The following is a 24,962-nucleotide window of genomic DNA, read 5'->3' on the forward strand; positions in this document are numbered from 1 at the left end:
GTCGTGGGGGCCTAATATCAAACTGGGGATCCTTGAACTTAAAAGGAGTGAGAATCACTGTGTTGATAATAAAGTACGGTAGTAATAGTTTTTTTCCCAGGGGGCATTTGGATGTGCAACAGTTTCACAGTAAAAACAGTAGTCACACATTCACATAGAACACACAAGACAATTGGTTGCAACATATTGGAGAGGGAAAAAAGTCAAAATAAAAGTTAAAATCTTAAAATATATTTTAACGCAGGGATATTTTTGGTTGGGATTGTGGACATTATAAACAGTGCATCCAGAAGTAGTACACCATGATACCTTATCCTGAGACAATTGTTATCCAGAATGCTGCTAGGCAATATCACGGTTACAAGCTTGTAGATCGGCTATCTTCATATTTTATTATACCCCACCATTGTACAACCAAGTTTAACACAGGGCGTATATTCGTGTCGATTCGTTGATATACAGTGTTAGAAAAAAAGGGAGAAAAAAAACTGCTTCCTCATTATTCGATTAAGTTGGTTATTGGTTCTAAAATATTGGTTTTTGATATATTTTCGGTGAAGTGCCCAGCCGTACTATCCAGAATACTGTATTCATGTAAACACTGTGTTCCGAGGGCTTCCTACTGCTCTTCCAGAAGTTGTATTTCCTGTTTTACACACACGTGCTGTTAGTTTGTGGCCTGACCTCCTTGTGGGCTACAGGTTCTCACAGACTAACCTGTAAACCAGAGTGGTCGTAAACTAAATGAAGACACCAGACCTTTCACTGAAATGTAATTACATGTACGGAAGTGTTTCCGGTGAGCTACTCTCTTACTTTTAACTTTACCGTTAACAATGTTTGCAAATTTTTTTTTAATTAATATTTTTTATTTTTTTTGGGGCTTTTTTCTGCCTTTATTTATAGTGTATAGTGGAGATGGAAAGGAAACAGGGGGAGAGACATGCAGCAAAGATTGTCGGGAACGGGACTCGAACCCGCGATGCGCTGTCAGGCTACGGTCCGGGCCAGTAATAGTAATCCTAATCGTACATCTACCAGTGTGCAGTACAGTACCGTTTTGCCGAAAATAGCTTATCTACAAGCTCACAATGCATCACATTGCAACATTCTGAGCTTGTAGATCGGTTATAGAAGTCTGACGTAATTTACACATCCTAGGTTTGTCTACCTGGTTCGCGGTTTTCCACTCCCATTCTGAATCCCATAGACGTATTTAATATCGCGTCAAATAAGAACTGTGTTACAAAAATAAACAAATGACCCTGGCGGTTTGACTCTTATGGATATGAAGCATCAACTGACGGTGAGAAAACGATAATGTTACTTCCGCCGAATTAGTAAAATATTCGCCAAAAACAGACTGTATCAAATATAAGTGACTGACTATCATAAATGATACAGAACCTCCTCCCTGACAATATCGCAGAGATAGCTTGTTTATTTTTGGACCACAATTCTTATATGAGACGATTCTATGATGACCCAATGTTATTCTCCATAGCGAAATTACTTTACGAACCTGGATGATGAACGAGTGACGTCAGGACTTCTGTACTCTATTCTCTGCGAAGGTTCACCCTAGAATAGGGACGCTAGGCGTCATGCGGTTAACCCGTTTTGGGTAAACAACACCAGGGCCCGTGGTAAGAGACTTGTCCCCGAAGTGAAAGGGCCTCATTCTGTCACAACATGAGCTGTAACAGGATCAGCTGTTAGTTTGACTGAATAACAACACACACCACAACGCCCAGGAGAGCACCGTAAGGTGTGTGTGTGTGTGTGTGTGTGTGTGTGTGTGTGTGTGTGTGTGTGTGTGTGTGTGTGTGTGTGTGTGTGTGTGTGTGTGTGTGTGTGTGTGTGTGTGTGTGTGTGTGTGTGTGTGTGTGTGTGTGTGTGTGTGTGTGTGTGTGTGTGTGTGTGTGTGTGTGTGTGTGTGTGTCGATTACAACATTTACATTGACAATTAATTGTCACACAAATAATTGCGATAATGTAATAATTTTGACAGGTGTGTGTGTGGATTACTCAGCATCTGTTGTGGTGGTAGCTGCTCAAATGTACAGTACTGTGTGTGTGTGTGTGTGTGCATGAATGTTCGTGTGTATGGCATTTTGTGGTTTTCGGCTGGCACTCATGGGTACTCTGACAGGACCCATGGCGGTTGAAGGAACCAAACCAGTGACCATTACAGTAGTAGGAGCTTAATTATACGCTGTACTGTGAAATACAAAAATTAGATTATGGACAATAACACTGCAATGCACAGCCCTAGAAATGCTTGCGTTTCCATTCGTGGCTGCAGAATTAATTACCCTTAAGCGAGAGCTTATGGGAACGCAGATTAATTTGCGGCAGTTTTAGGCTCAAAATCTTCCAAAGGTTCAAAACTGCCGTCAAGATCTCTCCCACAAAATGATCTCTTCTTTGAAAGCTGCTATTTTTCCTCACATATTTCAATTAGGTTATATGATGCAGGAGGTGAACCCAAACAAAAGTTTTTGTATTTTTATTTTTTTTACCACACTTTCTGTTCATGGCAGTTCTATACCTTGAAACAATGGCTGTTCAATTGTGTCAGGCACTTTAATTGTGACTCCAACAATACTTTTGGTGGCTCATTGGTTGGTGCAGTTGCCTCAAAGCAAGACGGTCCTGGGTCCCTGACGTGGGCCTTTCTGTGTGGAGGTTGAATGTTTTTGTGTTCACATGGGTTTTGCCCATGCAGGTTTCCTCTCATACCAAAAGGGATGCATGTGAAGGACATAGGCCTACTCCTTCAATACATAGGCCTACTCCTCCAAGGCACTGGCCTAATAGTATAATGGGTTAAATGCTAATTCTGGGTAGTGTTAGAGTGCAGCTGTCCCACTGATAGACTCAGGGGTGCACTGCACATCCCATAGGGCAGTGGTTCTCAAACGTGAAAGTGAAAGACTCCCAAATTAATATGCATTTGACCACGAACACACAAACTAAACATTAGTCCAGTAAGTGCACACATGCTGCTAATGGTTGCTCTGTATGGTTAATGTCTCCAGTCATCATGATAGTTTTTCACATGTAGTGAAATTTGGTGTGCTGTGTTTTCCATAGCCGTTTTAAAATGTTCCGAAGGGGACCTGCAACATGTTTCAGAGGGTAGCATTTGTCTACTCTTGGCCATAACCCCATAAGTGAACACACCCAAATAATGCTCCATGATGATGATGGTATTTTATTGACTGTGCGGTTGTTTTTTTCAGAGTCTTCCGAGATGGAGGATGGGAAGCCAGTGTGGGCGCCCCATCCAACGGACGGGTTCCAGCTGGGAACCATAGTGGACATTGGATCGGACAGCCTCACCATAGAACCGCTCAAACATGGAAAGGTGGGTAACGCTACCCTATATACTTAGTTTCCTGGGGTGGCCCAGGGGCCTGTTTCCACTCCCTCCTTTTTCCCCTCTACACCAAATCTCTCAGTCGAAAATAGCCGCCGCGACTTGTGATGTTGTAGATAAGGTGTTCGTCTATTGTTGCCAAATGTAGATCGATGTTCCCTATAGCCCGAAGCCCTATACTGTACTTCGTCGTACGACCTACAAGCATGAAACGCGTCGCGATGCAATGCATTGTGAGCTTGTAAATCTGTTCTTTTTTTAAATGTCCAAAATAGGGAATGCCAGGTGGAAAGTGGTTAGTGCAGCACACAGTAGATGAGGGATCAATGCAGAATTGTAGCCTTCTACTTTAACCCATTTTGGACGGGAACCCCTTTTTGTAACTATACCTTTCAGGACGGGAACCCCTTTTGGGGTTGTTGTTGCTATGTACAGTATATAGCAACATAGATTTTTTTGTAATGTTTGAATAAATATTTGACGTTTTTCAGAAAACTTTTTTAGAATCGGCCTCAGGTCTAAATCTAAATGGGATAATAGCTGGCTGCCGCTGTGCTAGGCAACACTATTACTCCTCTGTATCAACTTAATGTCACATCACAGGTGTAAAAAAAAACAGTGGGTGAAATTCTTTGTCATAACAAGCTCCAGGATCATTTGCAGTGCCAGTTTCAAGAAAGGAGGAAAGTCAAGTGGTCTAAAGTCAAGTGGCTCTTAACCTCTAGTCAAATAGGTTTTCCAACATACTGCCCTTTCATTTTTCACCAACTTTTCCACCTTAAAGTTCAAGTATTGAACATATTTTCCACACAGTGCAAAGCTCTTAACATTTCAGAGAGCCTTTCTCCATAGTAACCCCTAAGCTCGGTGTCCGGTCCACTAATCTTTCCCCGGAAGGTCTGTTGAACTGAGTATCTCCCCTCAAACAGTCTGCCCTCTAATTCTGTTTACAGGAAGGGGGAAAAAGCTCTCAGGGTGATCTGTGTGTTTGTGTGTGTGTGTGTGTGCGTGCGTGCGTGTAGTGTGCGCAGACTGCGCACACTAGTAAGAATGATATATATCCAATTTGTACTTTACTTACCATTAACTTGGTCTAAATCAGCATTTGTGCCATTTCTATTCTTTTTTTTTTGTTTTATTCCACCCAGCTTTGGCTGGGTTATTGCGTGGGTGAAATAAGCTCTCTCTCCCTCTTCCCCTCCGTCCCTCCATCCCTCTCTCCTTCTTTCTTGTGCTGATTTCTTCTGCCTCTTGCCGGGTTATTGCGTGGGTGAAATAGGCCATCTCTTTCCTCTCTCTCTCTCTCTCTCTCCCTCTTGTATCCTATTTGCACTTTAAGGTTAAGCATTAACTAGTGGCCTTATTACCTCCCCGGGTCCCATTTCTTTACCAATGACTATTTTCCGCCCAGCATTTCACCTTCACCCACATTGCATTACAGCTATTATCAAAGTCAGTGAAGTGAACGAATCACGCAGGCCAGTCTGTGTGCTTTTACTGAGAGTCATAATTATGAGAATTCATCAGTGCTCGCCGCTGCTCGGACACAAAAGTACATCCTCATGTATGATGGAAATATCTTGTGCTGCTGCAGCTAAGATGTCTGTTGTAGAATTATGATGTAAGATTTTAAAAAAGTAAGATAATATACTTTGAAGCAGTCCAACACTATTACATTTTTAAAGGATAATGAGCTTTCCTTGATATTTAGCATGGTAATGATATTTTGAAAACACTCTCTGAAATTAACACTTCAGGTTTACTCTGTAAAAGTGAGAGGGAGAGTTGTACTGTAAAGGAAGACTCTGGTAGGATTCAAAGACTGCCGGAACAACTGTCTATTAACACATATACAGTTACAGTATGTACCAGGGGTCTTCCATGTTTTTCAGGCCAAGGACCCCTTAGCTGAGAGAGAAAGAGATGGAGCAGGGACCCCGCACTACATGATGTATAAAAGCATATTTCATAGATGACTTGTTTGACAGCACTATCATCTGTGTTGAGTAAATTAGTTTGTTTGTTTACACATTATCTTTTCTATTAATGTTGAATTCATGTTAATGTGTATTTTTCCTTATTTGAACTCCTCATGACAGTTTGTATCCGTTTTCTTTTTTTTTTCAATGGATTTGACCTCATTTTCTCCGAGTACTGTTTCCTGTGGGCTAAAGCGATCAGACATGGTAACAATGTTCTGTTTGTGTTTTGCTGTTGCCAGTCTGTGCCAGTGTCTGACGGGCCTCCTGACCCTATACCAGTCCAGCTCTGTGGCTTAGCTAGCATGCTGGCCGGCAAACCACCCTAGGAAAGATGTTGAAAGCAGTGTTGCCTAGTCCGCTTATTATAAGCGACTTTGGGCTTGTTTTTCCTGTAAAGTCGCTTGTAAATATTGGTGGCTGCAGGTTTTTTGGGTCTTTTTTCTAATGTGTAGTTGCTTATTTGGGATTGCTTCCTAATGGTTGTTTAAACCAGTGGTTCTAAAACATTTTCATGGCAAGGACCCCCACATTAATATGTCATTGTCCACGTCTCCCCGTCTGACAAAGATTTGTGCCAGGGAACCCTGTACAAGATTTGTGTTGTTAAAATGTTTCAAACATATTTCAAATTCCTCACTTTTTTGCCAAGATTGTTTTGAAAATAGCAGATCTACAAGCTCAAATGCAAGCTTGATACATACAGGTTTAAAGTGCTTATGTGGCCGATAGTTGCTTCTTTTGGGCTTGTTTTCATATCTGGCAACACTGTTTGAAAAAGCGAGGGACAGAGGAAGGGAGGAGAGAAGAAAGGGAAGGGAGCTAGTGAGGGAGAGATGCAAGATTAAAGAGACATGAAAAGAAAGAAAGAAAGAAAAGTTGGGATGACATTGGTGAGAGACTATGAGAGTGGGGGGAGGGGTGGGGGGGTTATCTTTCAGTGCATGTCACTGGTGTCACACACTTGTATTACAATGACCAGTTGTGTGTGTGTGTGTGTGTGTGCTATAGTGTAATTCATCCCAGATGATCACTCTGCCTTTGCTTTGGTGTTGCTCAATGGGACAGTTGTTGTTATTTGGAGCTTGCTTTCGTAAACACATGGGCTCAAACGTCACTCCAGTAGTGTTACCGACGTTACGCCACATTGAACTAAGCATTGGGTTTGGCCCTTTTTTGCAGCTTAATCCCTTTCAAACCTGGTGTCCCTAGTTTGTTTTTGCTTCAGTTAGGCATTTTCAAACCATTTATTATGATGGTGATAGTGTGGAGTGAGACAGGAAATGCCAGGAGATAGAGATGGGGAAGGAAGGACATGCAGCAAACAGCCTCGGGTCGGATTCGAACCCGGGTCGGCTGCACAAGGACTGAGCCTTAATGCCCCAAGACGTCCCTATTTTGGTCATTATTGTTGAACATTTTCGAGAGAAAAAAGACCAGATCTACAAGCTCACAGCGTATTGCAAGCTTGTATATTGGCTATATGAGCTTTTTTAACTCTATAACTGCCAAAGACGTTTATAAACGTCTTTGAGAAATTAGCTGTTGCCTGCCAAAGACGTATAAAAACGTCTTGAAAAAAAAAAAAAAAAAAAAAAAGATTCTCTAATTATTTAGTATTGACACCTTTTCGATATTCCAAACGAATAAGGAGATAACAATTTCCAAAGATTTGCTGCTCCATCCACTTCAATGTTAAAATTGAAACGGACAAACAATTCACAATGTTTTTGGGTTTGAAACCACTGGTTTTGAGCTATTTTCAAACATCAAACAACACATGACAACAAGGTCAAATTGACCTCGTTGACATTTGTGAAACCACACCTGAATCTCATCTGTGATTAGAAATTTTCTGGGGATCAATCATACTTGAGAAAAATATTTTGTGGCTATGCGAAAAGGTACCAAAATCGGTCAAAACCCTGGCAGAGGCTACAGACTGTTCTGAAAAAACTCTGGCAGGGTAAGAGTTAAAGAGACACTTATGCTTTTCAGTTAATTGTCAATGGTTATCATAGTCTATGGAAACGACAAGAGTGTATTCTTGTAGATCTATTTTGTGCATATATACACACAAAAGGGAACATATTTTCATTTTGCTGTGCAATTTGTGGGAAGTAGCAAAACTTGCCAGAAGGCATGAAATATCAATAGCACAGACGATGAATATTCACATGCTCAAAGTGAATGTTCACATGCATAAAATCATAAAATCATCGGTTAACAATGTGTTAACAGTTTAGCTCAGTAACGCCATGATGGTGACTGACATGTTGGTACTTGGAGGTCTCGAACCTGTGACCCTGCCTGCCAGAGTCTAGTCGACTGTCTCAGTACTGGTGAAAGATAGTCTCTGTCTCTCTGTGTCTCTCTCTCTCTCTCTGTCTCTCTCTCTCCCCTGTCTTTATCTGTCTCCCTCCCCTCCGCTCTGCCGCTCTCTCTTTCACTTCCTTGCCCGTGGCTCAGTGCTATGGAGCCCGGGCTGCCTGGGCTGAGAATGTGGAAAGAATGAATCGGGTGTACGTCACCTTGGCGATCCAACCTTGGCACATTAACCCATTAAGACCTGAGGCGATTCGTTAAAAAAATGGAAATCCTAACAGTTTTTTGAAAAAAATATAAAAAATATTTTTTCACGATTTTTCAAAAATAGCAGATCTACAAGCTCGTAGCGCGGCACTCGGTGCCGCGCTATGAGCTTGTAGGTCTGCTATTTTTGAATAGCCAAAGAAATCTAAAGTGACATAGATGCGTTCCAGGTCTTAATGGATTAAAGCTCGCTAATGCCTAGCTGAGGAGGGTGGGGGGTACAGATGTAGCCATTGTGGAGGAGCGGAGCGGAGGAGTCCCACGCTTGCTTGTGTGCAACTATTAACCGCCATGCTCTGGCTCTGCTGTCCCGACTCCCCAGAGAGTTTTATCTCATACTGTGAGTGCCTCCAGGGCCAGGGTCGAATGTGTTCACACAAACCTCTGTGCGTATTAGCTCACCGTGGTTAGTTGCCAAATGCCAAGCATGTGGGTGATTAAGAGTTGGAGCCTGTTCACTCAGGAGTAGGGCAGGGTGGAATAGTGAGAAAAAACTCTTAACCCATTAAGACCTAAATCAGTAGTTCTCAATGCTTTAGTGTCAAGGATCCCAAAATTGATACATTGAGACCCCCCATCTGAAATTGTTTTGTGCCAGGGACCCCCAGAAGAAAAAACGTTCGATATTTTTAAAAAATGTTCAAAAATAGCAGATGTACAAGCTCGCAGAGCGACGCGAAGTGACACGCTGTGAGCTTGTATATCTGCTATTTTTGAGAACCACTGTTCTAAACCAATGTTCTAAATCCTGAGAGTTCATGAAAAATGACGCCGGTGCTTTCCTGGCTTTAACGGGTTAATACTGAAAATAAGGTGGAGTAGTGCACGCACTTCTTTTTAAGCGCCATTTAAATTAAACTTATGTTAAAGCTGCACACTGTAGCTTTAATGTTCTACCCTGTATTTGAACCCGGTCTCCTGTTTTTCTACCACTGAGCTAATAGAGTAATAATAAGTATTGAGAGTTTAAGTGGTTACATGACTGTAAATACAGTAGGCTACACATTAACACGAATCCATTATATTCATAGAAAAGATGACAGTGCTGTTAGTGTTAAAGAAGTCTACGAAATGAAATTATCTATGAAATGTAGTGGGGGTCCCTTCTTCATCTCTCTCTCAGCTAAGGGGTCCTTGGCCTGAAAAACGTTGAAGACTCCTGATTACTACAAAAATAAAGTCTATAGCACATTTACACTTATTTTAACAAAGAAATAGCACTTACTGCACCGTTATGGTATTTTGCCCTGGTGTGTTTGCCACTCATGATGAGTGTTGCTTGGTGACAGTTATTTGGTGAATAATGCATGGTGTCCTGTGTTGCTGTGGAGGTGCTGACTGGCATCTCAGGGACAGGAGGGGAGAGCAGGGACAGACTCACTGACCTCAGTCTGTCAGTCAGTCAGTCAGTCACTAACTAGGGCTGTCACGATTATGACATTTTACATTACACGATTAATTGTCACTTAAATAATTGCGATTCATCATTTAACCACTTAAACCCCATATGGGTAACCGGAGTCCCGCAGGGCTCAATACTAGTGTCTTTTCTGTTTTCTGTTATCGTGGGGAAAGCTTCGCTGAAAATAGCCGATCTACGACGCGTTGTGAGCTTGTCAATCTGCTATTTTCAGAGAAAGCTTTGCCCACGATACCGATGCTGGGGTTTAAGTGGTTAGTTGTGTTTTTATCTTTGAACACTGGAACATACATGAATACAAATTACATTTCTATGTTTGGCTTTGAAGTTGCACAGGGCAAATATACAAAATTACAAATACATGCCGACATATTTAATAACTTTAAAACATTAATAGTGCACAACGCGTCGAATCACGACACGTTGTGAGCTTGTAGTTCTGCTATTTCTAAAAATGTTTTGTGTTTGAAAATATACTAAATCTTTTCAAAATGGAAACAATTATGACGATTATGCAAAGTAATTGCAGTTATCTCAAATAATTACGATTAGGTGATTCTGTAATAATTGCGACAGGCCTACTCACTCACTCACTCAGCATCCATCGCAACACATTTCCATACTTGTGAGGACAGCGTTTTAGAACGGCGATTTTATGCCATTTATAGCCGACCTAGAAGCTCAGTAGATGCCTAATCCTAACCCACCAACCGGAATCAAATTCTACTATACTTGCGTGGAGACATTTGGCCCTCGCAAGTATACACACAATATGTACAAGTACACACACACACACACACACAACACACACCACACACCACACACCACACACCACACCGCGCGCACGCACACACATCCACTCATCTCCTGCTTCCAGAGAGTTGATCTGAAATGTGTCAGTCAGTGTGTGTGTAGTGTTGCTGGGGGCTGCAGACGTCTTGTTATGTGTTTGGAATGAACTTCTGGTGTATTGATCCCTCTGGGAGTTGGTTTAAAGACATAAATGAATAAATAAAAGATAAAAAAGGATTTTGCCAGATGCTTCCCAAATAGACGTGAAGCAGCTCAAGGCAGTGAAAGCAAAACACTTGACGGTAAACAGGAGGAGGAGGATACACTAAATGGAAGTGTTTCAAATTCTCAGCCCTCTCTTCTGTTTAGTACTGAACTTTTACCATATGACCTACTATAAAATGGAGAAAACTCTGTCTGCATCCATTTTAGTTGTCCTCGGATTGGGCCAATCAATCTGAAACTGCACACGTGGGGCATTATATTTCTGACACGCTGGAAATATTCAAAGCATTTCCATACTCCGTTGCAAATTTTTCAATAAGTATTTGTTGAGAGCAAATGCTTTGTTTAACTACAGGCTCCTAACTGTTTTAACCAGGCTCTGAATTTGTGTCCTAAATATGTCCCGAATGAGAGGGAAAAGGTTGTCGGCATCTCTGATCACATCTGTTCTCTGATCATCTGGCTGCCTTGCACCTGCTTCAGCTGACACTGCCTCTCCATGCCTACTGTTGTCTGTATCGTGGTAGATGGATCATTGAACATGTTTGCTAGCAACAGTGCATTGAGGGCTGCATCAACAATGGAGTGTGTATGAGCTGCTCGCGCAACAGCTTTGCATACAGTAGAATAGATCAACTCCAGCAGCTTTTGTTGCCCAGATGAGGCCATCAGGTGTCCAAAGTTTGATGTTTGCCTCAGTAACTCTGTGTTGTTACTCTCAGGCTGTGCATGCGCCTGATGCTAGTGTCTGTTGGACATATGCCTGTTCAGAATATGGGCCACTTAATTGCAGCATTCTCAATAACCGCTCATCCAAACAAGTTCATACATTGATACATCATTTCCTTGGGTCCTATACATCTGCCGAATGTCGACTTCATACAGTGTTCGGTTTTTGAGATAAATAATTGTATATTTAAAAATAGTGTGTGATGGCGGCCATTTAGAATTTCAGGATTTCCCTTCATGCAATTGCTTACAACTTTCCCCCTCTCATTCAGGACATATTTAGGAGGTTGACCCCTATTTTTGCATAAAATGCCTGGACTAATTGTATATTTGATTTGACTGTCCCTTCCTGTTATTTGACTTGTTCTGTGTTCCTGTTTCTTCTCAATTCTCTCTTTCCCTGTTCTCTTCCTGTAGCTGCAAATGTTGGGAGCTTGCACAAGAATAATTTCACCCACTTTCTTTACACCTTCAATCGTGTGATGAGACGATAAAGTTGCTTCTGAATCTGATTCTAGCTGCTCTGTAAAAGTCTCTGTTTCTGTTTCCTCCACAGACATTTTTGGCTGCCGTCAACCAAGTGTTCCCTGCAGAGGATGATGTCAACAAACATGTGGAGGACAACTGTGAGTACCATGGAGTAGCAGGCCACTCAGAATGCCTCTGATGTGTTGTTTAGCCCCAGCCTGCAGTGGAACTGAGATGGTCTGGAAAGGCTGCAGCATACTTAACTTGTGGAAGTGAAGTTCAGCTAGGTCGTAAGAACAAAATGATAAGTCATTGCAGAGAAAACAAACAAACAAACACACTGCATTGCCAAACTTCTTTTCGGCAGTTCACATCTTGCACATCCAAGATTTTCTAACCAGCCGAACATCACCATGGAACACACTGATGCGAACAGCGTGTGTGACTGATTGGTCAGAAATTCGAGGCTTTTGTTTGTGATAAAAAACATTCAGAGATTCAAGTGTCAAAATCCACCTGTATTCACTCTGTAAAGTACATGGGCAGAGTCTAATGTTCCTCTGTGAGTGCTGTGAGTATGAAACAGTTTAGTTTGCAGAGAACATGACATCTTTTGAATAATGCCAAGTGCTAGCTTAATTCATTCGATTCTTTGTTTGTGTTACTCTGACTTGATTATATTTCTTCTTAACCATAAGGGAATCTTAAGCATAAGTGAAGTTAGCGACTTGCACACTTTTTTCCCAGCAGTGTCCCACAGTGAGGCTTTAGCCCATGCTGTCACATTCATCATTTGACGTCCCTTTGAAAGAAATCCCTGTTTTGTGGGATGATCATGCAATTGTTGAGCCTTTTAGACAACAGTGCTATAGTAACTCCCCGTGCCATCTCTGTGTCTTCCAGGTTCTTTGATGTACCTGAATGAAGCCACTCTACTAAACAACGTCCGCGTGAGATATAGCAAAGACAAGATTTATGTAAGTATGATGTGGGTAAAAAAAATGCTCTTTGAGGAGAGATGGTTTATTAACTGTGGCTGGCTGGTCAGGTGACTGGCTGGAGGCGGAACACATAAACACCTACATTATGCATGCACATGTAGATGTCATGTCTTTATGACGAGTGAACGCATGCTCATTCATGCACACAAAAGGGGCAGAATTCATTTTAGCATCACGTGTTTGTGTCACACACTCGCACGCACGCGCGTGCACACACACACACACACACACGCACACGCACACACGCACACACAGAGAGAGACAGGCTCAGGTGACGTGGTCCTGGGTAATGCCTCAGACAGACTGGGCTATCCTGTTGCTCACTGAACCTCATCAGCCCTCTGAAGTGATGGGGAGGGGGGAGGGGGGCAGGCAGGCCAGCTGGCCTCTACACCAGTGGTTCCCAAACAATGGGTCAGGACCCATGTTTGGGTGTCGGGGCCATTTTTATGGGTCGCAAGTACATCTCTAAATTATTAATATTAATTCATTTTCAAAAGAATAAAAAAAAAATCGAAAATTATTTCCAGTAATGTTCAAAAAAAATTTCAAATAGTGAAAATAGCTAATAGATATATATATATATTTTTTTTTATATACGGCTTCACAATGTATTTTTGTATGGTTGGGTCCCAGGGAGACACATTTATCTTTTGAGTCTCCAAGTTTAATGCTCTGCCCAGCTTAGAGATAAGGCCTATATGGCCATCTAGTGGTGGAAGAAGGAACTGCAAATGTAAAGTTGAGGCTGACAGACACAGCAAGAAGACTGGGTATTTTACCAGAGGCTAGTTGAATGAATAATATCCTAGATTAGTGGTTCTTAAAGTGGGGACTGGGGACCCCCAGGGGTCCTTGAGGTGGTGCCAGGGGGTCCCCAGGAAAATTCAGCTATTTGAAAATAGCCCATCTACAAACTCGGCTTGTAGATCTGCTATTTTCAAACATCAAAACTACTCATATGGGGGTCTTTGGCACATTTTAAGATGATCCGCAGCCAAATACATATCAGTTTAGGGGTCGTTCGCGTGCTCCAGCTCAAAAAAGGGGTTGCACTGTGTGTTAACGCGTCCCAATGCATCCCTGCTTCCGGTCATACAGTCTGGAGCACGGAAGCTCCGATCATGAACAAGCGATAAAGCGAATGTGAAGCCTCCTCCCCGCTTCTGCTTCGTCTTTACAGTTGCGCAAATGTATCCTAATCTAAATCAAAATCATCTAAGCACATTATATATCTTGCTGCTTAGCAGAAATGAAAATTTAAAAATAAAATATAAAGATATTTTAAAATATATTTTGAACGTAAATGACGAACAGATGCCAGCTTCCTTGATCGGATTTCGGGAGGTGTAGTTCCAGACTCTATATAGCATTCGGAGATTGTGGAATAGTTGTCTTGGCTACGCGAGACCAGGGGGTCCTTGACATGAAAATGTTTGAGAACCACCGGCTTGGATTAATTAAGATGCATCTTTTGTTTCAGTCACTTTTAGGCTTGATTTTCCTAAAATATTTTAATGGAGATAATTAAAATGTATATTACTTTCTTTCTAAGGAGAAGTAGCTGAGTAAGACAAAATATGTACTCGGCCACATCTAAAGCAAAAATTACTAGCTTGGGGCTGAGTACACGTTTTTGTTGTGGGGGGGGGGGGGGGGGGGGTGTTGTGGTTTCTTTTAACTTCCATTATTCCACCCGGCTACAATCAGACTGTTGAACAAGGCATGATCATCGCCTTTCATCAGATTGGCCTGGGACTTTTTAGTTTTTACTCATGGACCTACCTGGTGGATTATACCAGTAAAGCAACCTTTGAGGACTATATGGTTGAACTTGACACTTGCCGATACTCTGCATCTTAATCTTCATGTACACTGATACTGATACTCTTCTTGCACTAATGTCTAGGAACAGATACCAGCTGCTATGCTCAGGCACCTTATTTTGAAATCTCATGTACACACATGTTTTTGGATGGATATGCTATGGTTGTTTTTTTTATTCCTTCGATGGAGCTTGCACAAAAACTTCACCCAGTGTTTTACACCTGTAAACCTGTGATGTGACAATAAAGATGATTCTGACTCTTCTTTCTGTTGTTCTCTCTACCAACTAGACGTTTGTAGCCAACATCCTGATAGCAGTGAACCCGTACTATGACCTCCCTAAGCTGTACTCCCCAGAGACCATCACACAGTACCGGGGGCGCTCCCTCGGCACGCTGCCCCCCCACGTCTATGCCATTGGTGAGTAAAGGCCGATTTCGTACAGTATGCTCCGTCGTACACAGGATCTAAGCAGTTATGGATTTTACTCATCTTCCTTTAATTGAAATGGGAAAGTTTCCCTTTCTCTCTCTCTTCTACACCCCCGTCCCCCACCCCTTCCTCTCTCTCTCACTCTCACTCTGTCTCACTCTCTCACTTTCCCTCTCTCACTCTCTCACCCTCCCTTCATCATTCACCTAATGTCTGGGGACTGAATTCAGTCATTAAATAAAAATGTCAGCTAAATGCACTTTGGCAAAAACTTGAGATTGAAAAAAAACTTGAGATTGTTTTGTTGTCGTTGTTGCCTGTTTTTTGTTGCCAGTTTTAAAAACTGTCCAATAGTGATGAGTCAGGGTCCATAATTGCCCATAGTTGCAAACTTGACATCTCAGATTTGGTTTGGAGTGACTCAGCATTTCAGGATGCCTGTGGTCAGGTGTTCTTTTATGAAGCTGAATATCACCCTCGGGGGTTGAGTCTGGGGAGTGTGAACCTGCCTCCACATGCTGTCTGTCTGTCTGTCATTCGTCTGTCTGTCTCTCTTATGCCTGATTTATACTTTGTCGTGCGTTGAAGATATCAGATCTACAAGCTCACGATGTGGTGCGATGTGACTGTGCTTTGAGTCACATCGCACCACATCTTTATAGAGTTAGTTATAGTGCTTGTTGTGAGCGGCACTTTCGTCTCTCGGTGCTTTTCTAATGCATGTACCGATTCGATACTCTATACTCTATACTCGCCTTTTTTGGTTTTCCATCGGGCAGAGGTTGTAGATAGTACCTGGCTGTTACATGGTACTTTGTTTTGGTATCGCCTCCGTCAAGGTTCCAATCGAGCTGTGGCCATACCAAAAGGTGACGTGAAAACACTGCAGACTACTGATTGATTGGTCAGAGAGAGAGTCACACTAACACAGTGGTTCCCAACCTGTTGTGGGCCTACTTGAAAATCTCACCCATCTGACCACTTAACACAGCAGCCACATGACTTGATTGATTGATGTACTTTATTTTGTAAGACATGAGAACAGTACATGACAGTACATAGCAGTACATGGAAGTACAAATTCACAATACAAGGTCTACTAAACTGGAAATCTCATTAAGCACGCAGCTTGTTTAATATGAGAACCCCATGCACACAAATCATGATGACATATAAGAGACAGACAGATATACACACTACTATACAGAATGTCATACAATCAGCTTTCAGGTTACTGGTATGAAGAGAGAAAAAATATATATACAAAAGAGGAAAATGAAAGGGGGGGGGTAGGTTAAGACTTAGACAGGGGCCATTTTCGAATTGCAGCCTCCTGAAGGTGTATCTTTAGGGCAGTTTTGAAAGTGAGTAGGGTTTTACACTCCTTTACTCCTTTTGGTAGGGCATTCCACATTTTTGATGAATAGCATGAGAACGAGTTCATTCCCTTAGTTGAGCCAAATCTGGGTTGAACATGATTTGTGGAGCTGCCTCTGGTGTTATGATCATGGACTTCATTAACACTGCCGTGTTAAGTGGTCAGATGGGTGGGCAAGTTTATTTTAATGATCAATCAATAAGTGTTCCGACGAGATCAATTTAACTAACGTAGTATACTCCAAGTTATGTATTGGTATCACAATCAAAACACATTTTTTAGCTTGTAGATCATCTATTTTCCCTATTTTCGCATATAATGACATGACCAAAATATGGATAGATTAATCAACTATTTTATTAAATTATGTATTTTTTTCTTGATCATCGATTAATTTGATTAGTTCCATTAACAGTTGCACCCCTACATTGAGCTCTATGCAGTGAAAACTGTACCTGGCTGGTACCAAAAGTGAGTAGAGCCGGTACCATGCTCCCTCTCTTTGTCTCTGTCTTGCTCTCTGTTAAGGTCATTCATGCCTAAGGTCATTCAGGTGAATTCATTCACTTGTTGAACAACCACATTGTATGACAAAAACAATATTGTTTTTGTTGTACAATGTGGTTGTATATAAGTATGAATTAGCCTTCAAACTCCTTGTCTCGCTCTCTCGCTCTCTCTCTCTCTCTCTCTCTCGCTCTCTCTCTCTGAAGCTTGTGTCTCACATCATCTCTCTCTTGATTCAGTTAAAATTGATTCAATTAACTGTGTATTCATTGGCATGAACGTCAGATAAACGGTGCTGCTGTGTTTGCTTTATTTATCTGGGGAGAAGAAGAAATTAAAATGTATTAAATAAATAAATGGCAGAGCATCTGTTCCACCTGTCACTTCTGTGTGTGAGCGCGTGTGCGTGCGTGCACTTTTATGACTATACTTGTGAAGGCCAAATGTCCCCACAAGTATAGTAGAATTATAGAGAGTATTATAACAAAAAGCACTTTACATTGGAACAAATTTGAAAGTGTAAAAATAGACATTGTAAAGACAATTGTCCTGGTCCTTTAGAGTTGGCCTTACAATTAAGAAAAGATACAGGTTGGGCTTAGGATTTGTCATTAGAAGTTAGGTTCTAACCGATCTCCTTTAGGGTTAGGTTTAAAATGGCTAAAAATAGTAAAAATGTCTTTCATAAAATCGCTGTGTATATATATGTGTGTTTCAGCTGACAAGGCGTACAGGGACATGAGGGTGTTGAAGATGAGCCAGTCCATCATCGTTTCAGGAGAGTCCGGAGCTGGAAAGACTGAAAATACCAAGTTTGTTCTCAGGTCAGGATTACATTGTCCTCTTTGCACCACATCATTTCTAGTGTAGAGTTTTCCACTTGATTCAAATGTATTTATTTAGTTATTTATAAAATAGATCATATACAAGCTATTTTAGAAAATGTTCATTTGTAATGACATGCCCAAAATAGATACACTAGGGTGAAAGTAGTTAACCACTTAATCAGCATGCCTATTTTGGGGGGAAACATTCGGTCCAAATACAGTTGCAACTCCGGTCCTAGAGGGGTAGACTAGAGGGGTTTAAGTGGTTCATTGGCCCTGGGAAGCCATGTGTAGCATCAATATTTTGTTCAGTTGTCCTATAGTTTGGGACCTAAACGAAGGAGATTTTGGTTTATCATTTTAAATAGACATGTTGAATAAAGCTCTGTCTGGTAATTCAGCAGTCTGAAAGCAGGATAAATGTGGACACTTATTCCAACATTAGAACCTGTTATCCTTAATAGAGAATTGTAAAGAAACCATCTCTACTTATACGCCTACATGTAACATTTCTTCCCCAAATCTGTATCAGTTCTAAGATGTGTTGAAAGATTAAGTTGTGTCGTGCAGCTCAGGAAATAGTGGACGTGTAATGAAATGGGCCACTCTAAACCAGGGCAAAGTTCAAACCATATAAGCTCTGCAGTAAATGTTAAGTGGTGCGTTCATGGACTCGCTACGCATACAGGTGAATAGCTTTGGATATACTTAGTTGTGTGCAGGTGTTGTACACCCATCTATAAGGTCACAACGCGTTGCCCTGTGATGCATTTTGAGCTTCTAGATATTGTTGGTCCATGACACTGGTGCGCAACTAAGTATGACTCAGGCTTATCGGCGGTGAGAGTCACGCGCACTCCTCTCTTTGTAGGAAAGGTGATGTTCAGTGTTTATAAGCTGATGAAGTGAAAGATAAAGCGAAGAAAAAGTGAAAAAAAACTAACAAAAAAACTACAGCACATTAATACACATTTAGCACTTTTATTTTAATGCCTATAAAATAAATAGGTCAAATCTAATGCATACTGTGAAATAAAGATATGAGCATGGGCCTGCCAGGGCCTGCCTGGGGGAAATCCAAACCTTTTCATGGAGAAAGTGGAATATTTGCCAGATGTGAAATTATGTCATTTCTTTAGATTAGGCAGTTCCGTTCTCTCGTTGAGCATCTGATGGGATGTGAAGTATTGTTAACTGCTGGCTATTGTTTTCCTTTAGTAGCTTACCAACAAGTAATCTGTATGCTACGCTACTACAGCGATATTCGTTGTATCTGATGTTTGCAACTTCTGTAATAATAAATCGACCGTAACTCCAACCCAGACCCCTAAACATGTCCTCTAAATCAGTGGTTCTCGACCTGTAGGTGGCGACCCCCTGGGGGGGTCCCCACATATTTTTTTTGGGGGGGGTACCCAGATGACAGTGAAGTGACAATTTAAGGACTTTTAAGACCTATTTAATACCTAAAAAAATAAGAAATGAAGTGAAAAAAGACCATTACTGCATCAAAAATAATCAACAAACTACTATTGAAACTGGTCAAACATTGGTCAAATTGTCAAATGATATAAGAAAGAGGCAAAACATTTGGAAATAGCTACAAGCTCACAACGGCTCGTGTTGCGAGGCGTTGTGAGCTTGTAGATCAGCTATTTTCACGATATTTATCTGTGGAACCGAGTCAAACAATGTAATGCCTCAACTGCTTCAATTGTATTGCCAACAGGTACTTGACAAGTTCCTATGGAACAGGTCAAGACATAGACGAGAGAATAGTTGAAGGTAAGAATGGCTGTTTCTTTATCTTATGGAAGACATTAGTTTCATTCTAAGTGTCTGCTTTCTAATGCAAGTGTTTTTATGTTTTTGAACGATGCAGCCAACCCACTGCTGGAGGCTTTTGGAAACGCTAAAACAGTACGGAATAACAACAGCAGCCGCTTTGGGAAATTTGTGGAGATTCACTTCAACGAAAAGGTACAGTGCACCAGTGTACTCACCCTCAAAGGAACACTATACTTTGCTATATACCTGCCCCTAAACTGCTTTAACTACTCCTTGTCTTTTGAAGAACAATAGTTATAGATTAGTTCATTAGAAGTTGAGGTACTTCAACTTTTAGCATAATCTGGTGGAGCTGGTGGTTTTTGTTTTGAATTACCCTGCCTAGCTCCTACCACTATGACAGAAGGGACAGTACATTATAGTTTGTGTTGTGTTATTCTCTATGCCAGTGGTTCTCAACCAGTGGTCCTTGAGGAGTTTCCAGGTGGTCCCCAGCTAAATGGAGAGTTGGTAACCAAATGGACCCTTATAGATCTTTAACTGTTGAGAGCGTAAAATGAAACCAAACAATTATTTTACGCTCTCAAGAGTTACATTATTGTTAAACATCTGCATTACTTAATTTACAAGAAGTCTACACAATTAGAGAACGTAGAAGAATTGTTATTTTGATCAACATTTGCCTGTTATCTCTCCTATGGTACAACATCAATACAGCATGGAATTGTGGACAATCTTATCCAACGATAACAAAATATTCAAAGTTTTGGGTCTGAGAGGCTAAATCTCATCAAAATGGTGGTGTGTGGCTCAAATGCCCAATAAATAATGGATAATGGATATGAAAAGGGTTGAGAACCACTGCTCTATGCCATTCTATAATGCCATTGAAGGTGGCTTTATGTTAGCATAAGGATCCAGGATTCTCAAGCATTCCGTCTGAAGTTCCTCCTTTGTCTTTTTGGTTTTGTATTCTCTTGTTTTAGAACACTGTGGTTGGAGGCTTCGTGTCCCACTACCTCCTGGAGAAGTCGAGGATCTGCAGGCAGGGCCCTGATGAGAGGAACTACCACATCTTCTACCGGCTCTGTGCCGGAGCCCCCGAGGATATCAGGGACAAGTTCCACCTGGCCTCCCCAGACACATTCAGGGTAAGGACAGGGGGATAATCATGGATTAAGGTTACTAACTCTTGGCTTTCTTTTAACTACTGCGGAGAAATAGCAGATCTACGTGAACGTGTAGCTATTTTTGGTGTGCAACACGGTGCATAACCAAAAATAGCGGAGCGTAACCATAACCCAATGCCTGTAGGTAAAGCCTTTCACACCGTTTCACAAATCGCAGATTGGGCCTTTGCTCAACAAAAGTTAGTTTTTGCTTTAATCCATGGGCATAATATAATGACTCATACAGTAAGTTATGAGATGACTCGGTGCTTTAGTGAACCCCTAACAATATCATGTGTACAGAGAATGGAACCCCTCAGGCCCCACGTCCAGTAGACCAGTGGTTCTCAAACCTTTTCATGTCAAGGACCGCCAAAATGATATGTATTTGGCCGTGGACCCCCATCTCAAAATATTTGATTCCAGGTACACGCCAACGTGGATTAGACACAAAAAAGCCGATTTGTGGTCCACATGTGAGACATAAAACAAACGCGCACATGCTGCGCAAACAACCGTAAAACAAATAAATGAGAATCCTTTGGAACAATATATACAGTACAGGACAAGAAGTACACTACTAAGACAAGGGTTTCCAAACTTTTCAGGCTGCGACCCCCCCAAAAGAATCATATTTGAACTGGGGACCCCCCACCCTGACAAGCACTTGGAATTGTAGGAGTTGAGGTGTTAATTTTGTTTGATAGCCACAGATTTCTACAGATTTCCACAGATAATTATTGTGAAAATAGCCGATCTACAAGCTCGCGAGGCGTTGTTAGCTTGTAGATCGGCTATTTTCACAATCTTTGCCTCTTAAGTAATATTTGACAATTTGGCCAATGTTTGACCATGTTTATAGCATAGTTTGTTTGTTACCTTTGACGTAGTAATGGTCTTATTATTTCAGAGGCATTAAGAAGTGCTTAAATTGTCACTTTAGAAATGTGAAGATACCCTGTATACACTTATACTGTACAGTATGTTGGTTTAGTAAGAAAACAATGTTGCACATTAAGCTAATCATCTGGAGACCCCCCGAAAGTATTTGGGGACCCCCTGGGGGTCCCGGAACCACTGCACTAAGAGTAGCATCCAAAGCAGATGGGGAGCGGGCTATCCAGGGTAAGAATTTAACTATGGTGTGTTAAGATGAAGCCATGACTTAAAGACCATTTTAAAACTTTGCTAGGGAATTTATGGATTTCAGAGTTCAGATATAAAACCCATACACACACACATAAACCTACAAAGAACATCCAGTGTCTGGCCAATATGCTCCCATAATATGGGAGCATATTATACTAGTTCTTCTATCTTTGTTGTGGTCATTTCTATGAGCCATGTCATATAACTCCAGATGTTTAGATACAGCTAATATGAGCTTGCCTCCAATTTTGCTGTTGTAAACAACAATAATGGCGACCAGCTTAGAACTCTTAAAAACTTTACAGCCCTTTACAACCACTGGTGCGCGTTGGAGATACAAATGAACAGATCCTATATATTTTGTTCACTTCAGGCCTTGACCACCAGATGGCATCACTGAGCCACAGTTGAGCTTGGATGTTCTTAGGCACCAAAACATGATTTTATAATTTTGCCCTCTTTAGGTGTTGTCGGTCTCACTTCTCAATGTGTTTAATAGATAGTAAGGTTGTGAAAGGCCTGAAGAGGGTGATCAAATGAGCACCTGCGCCTATCCCCTTCTGCTCTTAACCCCACTCTCACCTGTAAACATTATTTTGAAGGCTTTCCTATTGTATTATTACAGTGGTGAAAGGTATGGGAAGGAAAGGCTAGAGGTCCCTGCTTTATTCACCTCTCAGGGAGGTGTAAACTACATCTCAAGCCGAGAGCAACGTGGGCAATAATGGAGATAGTAATATGGGATGATCCAGAGATAATGGTTTTGACATTTACCACTGATTCCTCAATTAAACCGGGACTATTGACCTTTCGGGACGCCCCCCTGCCTGCCAGCGTTCGTATATTGTTTTCACTGAATTAGAAGACGGTCCTTTTCGAGTGCGTGCTGCAGGGGCAGATTGAGGTTTATGGAACATTGTTATAAACCATTTGACCCCCCCCCCCCCACCCCACCCCACTCCGCCCTTTTTTTTTTTAACCCATTAAGACCTGAGGCCGATTGTACAAATGCCTTCTAAATCAGTAGTTCTCTTTTGTGCCAAGGACCCCCAAAAATGATATGTATTTGGCCATGGACCCCCATCTGAAAATGTGTTGTGCCAGGGAGTGGGACCCCCAGAAGAGAAGATTTGTGTTAAAAGAATTCAAACATTATTCACACTTACAAGATTTTTCGAAAACATTTAAAAAAAAAAGCAGATGTACAAGCTCGCAGCGCGGCACGAAGTGACGCGCTGTGAGCTTGTATATCTGCTATTTTTGAGAACCATTGCTCTAAATCCTAAGAGTTTTCAAAAAAACGTATATTGCTATATATATATATATATGACCGCTGTGACCCCGCTGAACGGATTCACATCAAATAGATTTGAAACGAGCCTTGACTCGTCTGTCTGCTTTGGATCTGTGGTGGTGGGCCGGGGGGGGGGGCACTGGAGGAGAACGCTGAGTCACTCCCTCCCATTATCTCTGCTCCTGAAGGTATAAGCGCCCTCCGAGAACCATTTCCTCTTTCTTTTTTTGCCAAGTCATCATCCCTTTATTGTCGGCTTCAGAATTCAACGGCCCCGTTCTCAGCTGCGTCATTCACTGTCAACTTAAAGTTGCTGTCGTATACGTCTGTCTGTCTGTCTGTCTGCCTGTCTGCCTGTTTGTCTGTGTATCTAATTTGATTTGATATTTATATTGATCATGAAAAACATATATATAACAACATATTGACACTGTCGGGCAGAAACCTTGTATATCCATATTTCAACTTTTTAACATTTGAACAATTCATGCCCTACTTCGTCATACTACTGCATCACACGAAAGTAGCAGAAATAGCCAAACTACATGCTCTTGTAGATCTGTAGAACTTGTAGATCTGCTATTTTCTGCCAGCGTGTGTGTGTGGGTTTTTATGAACATTGAACCAATTAAAATTATTTACAAGAGCCTCTGACTAAATAATAACTACCACATATTGGATTCAGTGGAACACAGGTTCTGTTCTGATTCAGATACATGGCCCACCATAATCAAAAGGACAAAAACACGAGAAAGCTGACGGCTTGTTTCCACTGTGATCATTTTAAAATGAGATGTGTAAGACATTACGTCGTGAGGGATGAGTGTATAAAGTGTAGATGTAAGTCTGACTGACTGTCTCCCGTCTGTTCTCTCTTTTGGGGCTCCTAATGAAGTATTCTCGCACTGAGGAGTTTGTGCCCACTGCGTTGCTTTCTGCTTCTAATAGGCTCATGCATCTGCTTTTACCCTGCAGCTCTGAGATGTGACAAAACAATTAAAGTTGGTGTCAGACGACATCTCCCAGGGACGGGATAAACGCATCGATTCAGTTATGAATTGCATTATTGTTTTCTTTATTGCCATAATGAATCCAGAATTGGGTCAGGTCCCGTCTTAATAGCATAATTACTTCATGGCGTATTGGGTTCACATTTGTTATCGTTTTAATTACCTCAAGACTAAAATGTTAGGGAGGGACTACTGGAGAAGAGATCCAGCAGAACTAAAACAAGTCACTTTATACTTGCTTTGTCGCGCTCCGAAAATTAAAAAAATCTGCTCAAATTTTTCGCTATAAATCAGGCATTTAGACACCATCATGGCCCTCGAAAACAGTTTTTTAGTTGACTAAAATCGTTTCAGTAGACTAAAATATGACAAAAAACTAAACGGAATTTCATTCAAAAGACTATGACTAAAACTAAATACAAATTTACTGTCAAAATTAAGAGGATGTGGCCCGGATCGCTGGCGTAGCAGTCCGGGCACCTAGGCTCGAAAGTAGCCTGACAGTGCGTCGCGGGTTCGAGTCCCGATCACGACGGCCTTTGCTGCATGTCACTCCCCATCTCCCTCTCCTTTTCCTGTCAAACTACTATCCTATCAATAAAGGCATAAAAAAGCCCCCAAAACAATCTAAATAAGTTAAGAGGATGTGTCACTTTCTTTTTTCTGAATGTTGACGTCTCATGGTGATGGGGCAGGGATTCTGTTGCAAGTGGTTGCAATAGCATCGTCGTGACTTAGCAGCGGCTTGGTCTCGTCGTGAATCTTTTTGATCTGAATTAGCCTTGAGGCGGAAAACGTTTGAAAAATTGTGGCAGCGGACGTGTCTGGTCTGTCGAGTGATGTGATGAAAGTGTCCCCATCTATGAGGGTCAGCTGACATGAAATAAACTAAACTAAACTAAACATGATGCAAGCCCTGCAGCCCCCCAGCTCACCCATTGTAGCTCGTGCACCAGCTAAATATGTACATGCACAGTAAAATCCTCTGTGGGA

The 24,962-nt window shown here is 41.5% G+C and overlaps 1 protein-coding gene across 4 annotated transcripts in view; it reads left to right on the plus strand.

The window, feature by feature from the left end:
• The window catches only part of LOC308102605 (unconventional myosin-VI-like), a 181,397-nt gene that overhangs the window by 32,698 nt on the left and 123,737 nt on the right, over positions 1 to 24,962 (plus strand). For all 4 annotated transcript variants that reach the window (XM_080452386.1, XM_080452387.1, XM_080452388.1 and 1 more), the window contains exons 2-9: positions 3,246 to 3,370; positions 11,676 to 11,745; positions 12,491 to 12,564; positions 14,706 to 14,835; positions 17,451 to 17,556; positions 19,289 to 19,344; positions 19,442 to 19,539; positions 20,334 to 20,498. In XM_080452386.1, the coding sequence (XP_080308512.1) occupies positions 3,257 to 3,370; positions 11,676 to 11,745; positions 12,491 to 12,564; positions 14,706 to 14,835; positions 17,451 to 17,556; positions 19,289 to 19,344; positions 19,442 to 19,539; positions 20,334 to 20,498 (813 nt within the window). In that variant the 5' untranslated portion in view covers positions 3,246 to 3,256. The remainder of the gene's footprint in view (positions 1 to 3,245; positions 3,371 to 11,675; positions 11,746 to 12,490; positions 12,565 to 14,705; positions 14,836 to 17,450; positions 17,557 to 19,288; positions 19,345 to 19,441; positions 19,540 to 20,333; positions 20,499 to 24,962) is intronic.

Source organism: Gymnoscopelus braueri (assembly GCF_963280865.1).
Source record: "Gymnoscopelus braueri genome assembly, chromosome: 16".
Classification (NCBI taxonomy): Eukaryota; Metazoa; Chordata; class Actinopteri; order Myctophiformes; family Myctophidae; genus Gymnoscopelus; species Gymnoscopelus braueri.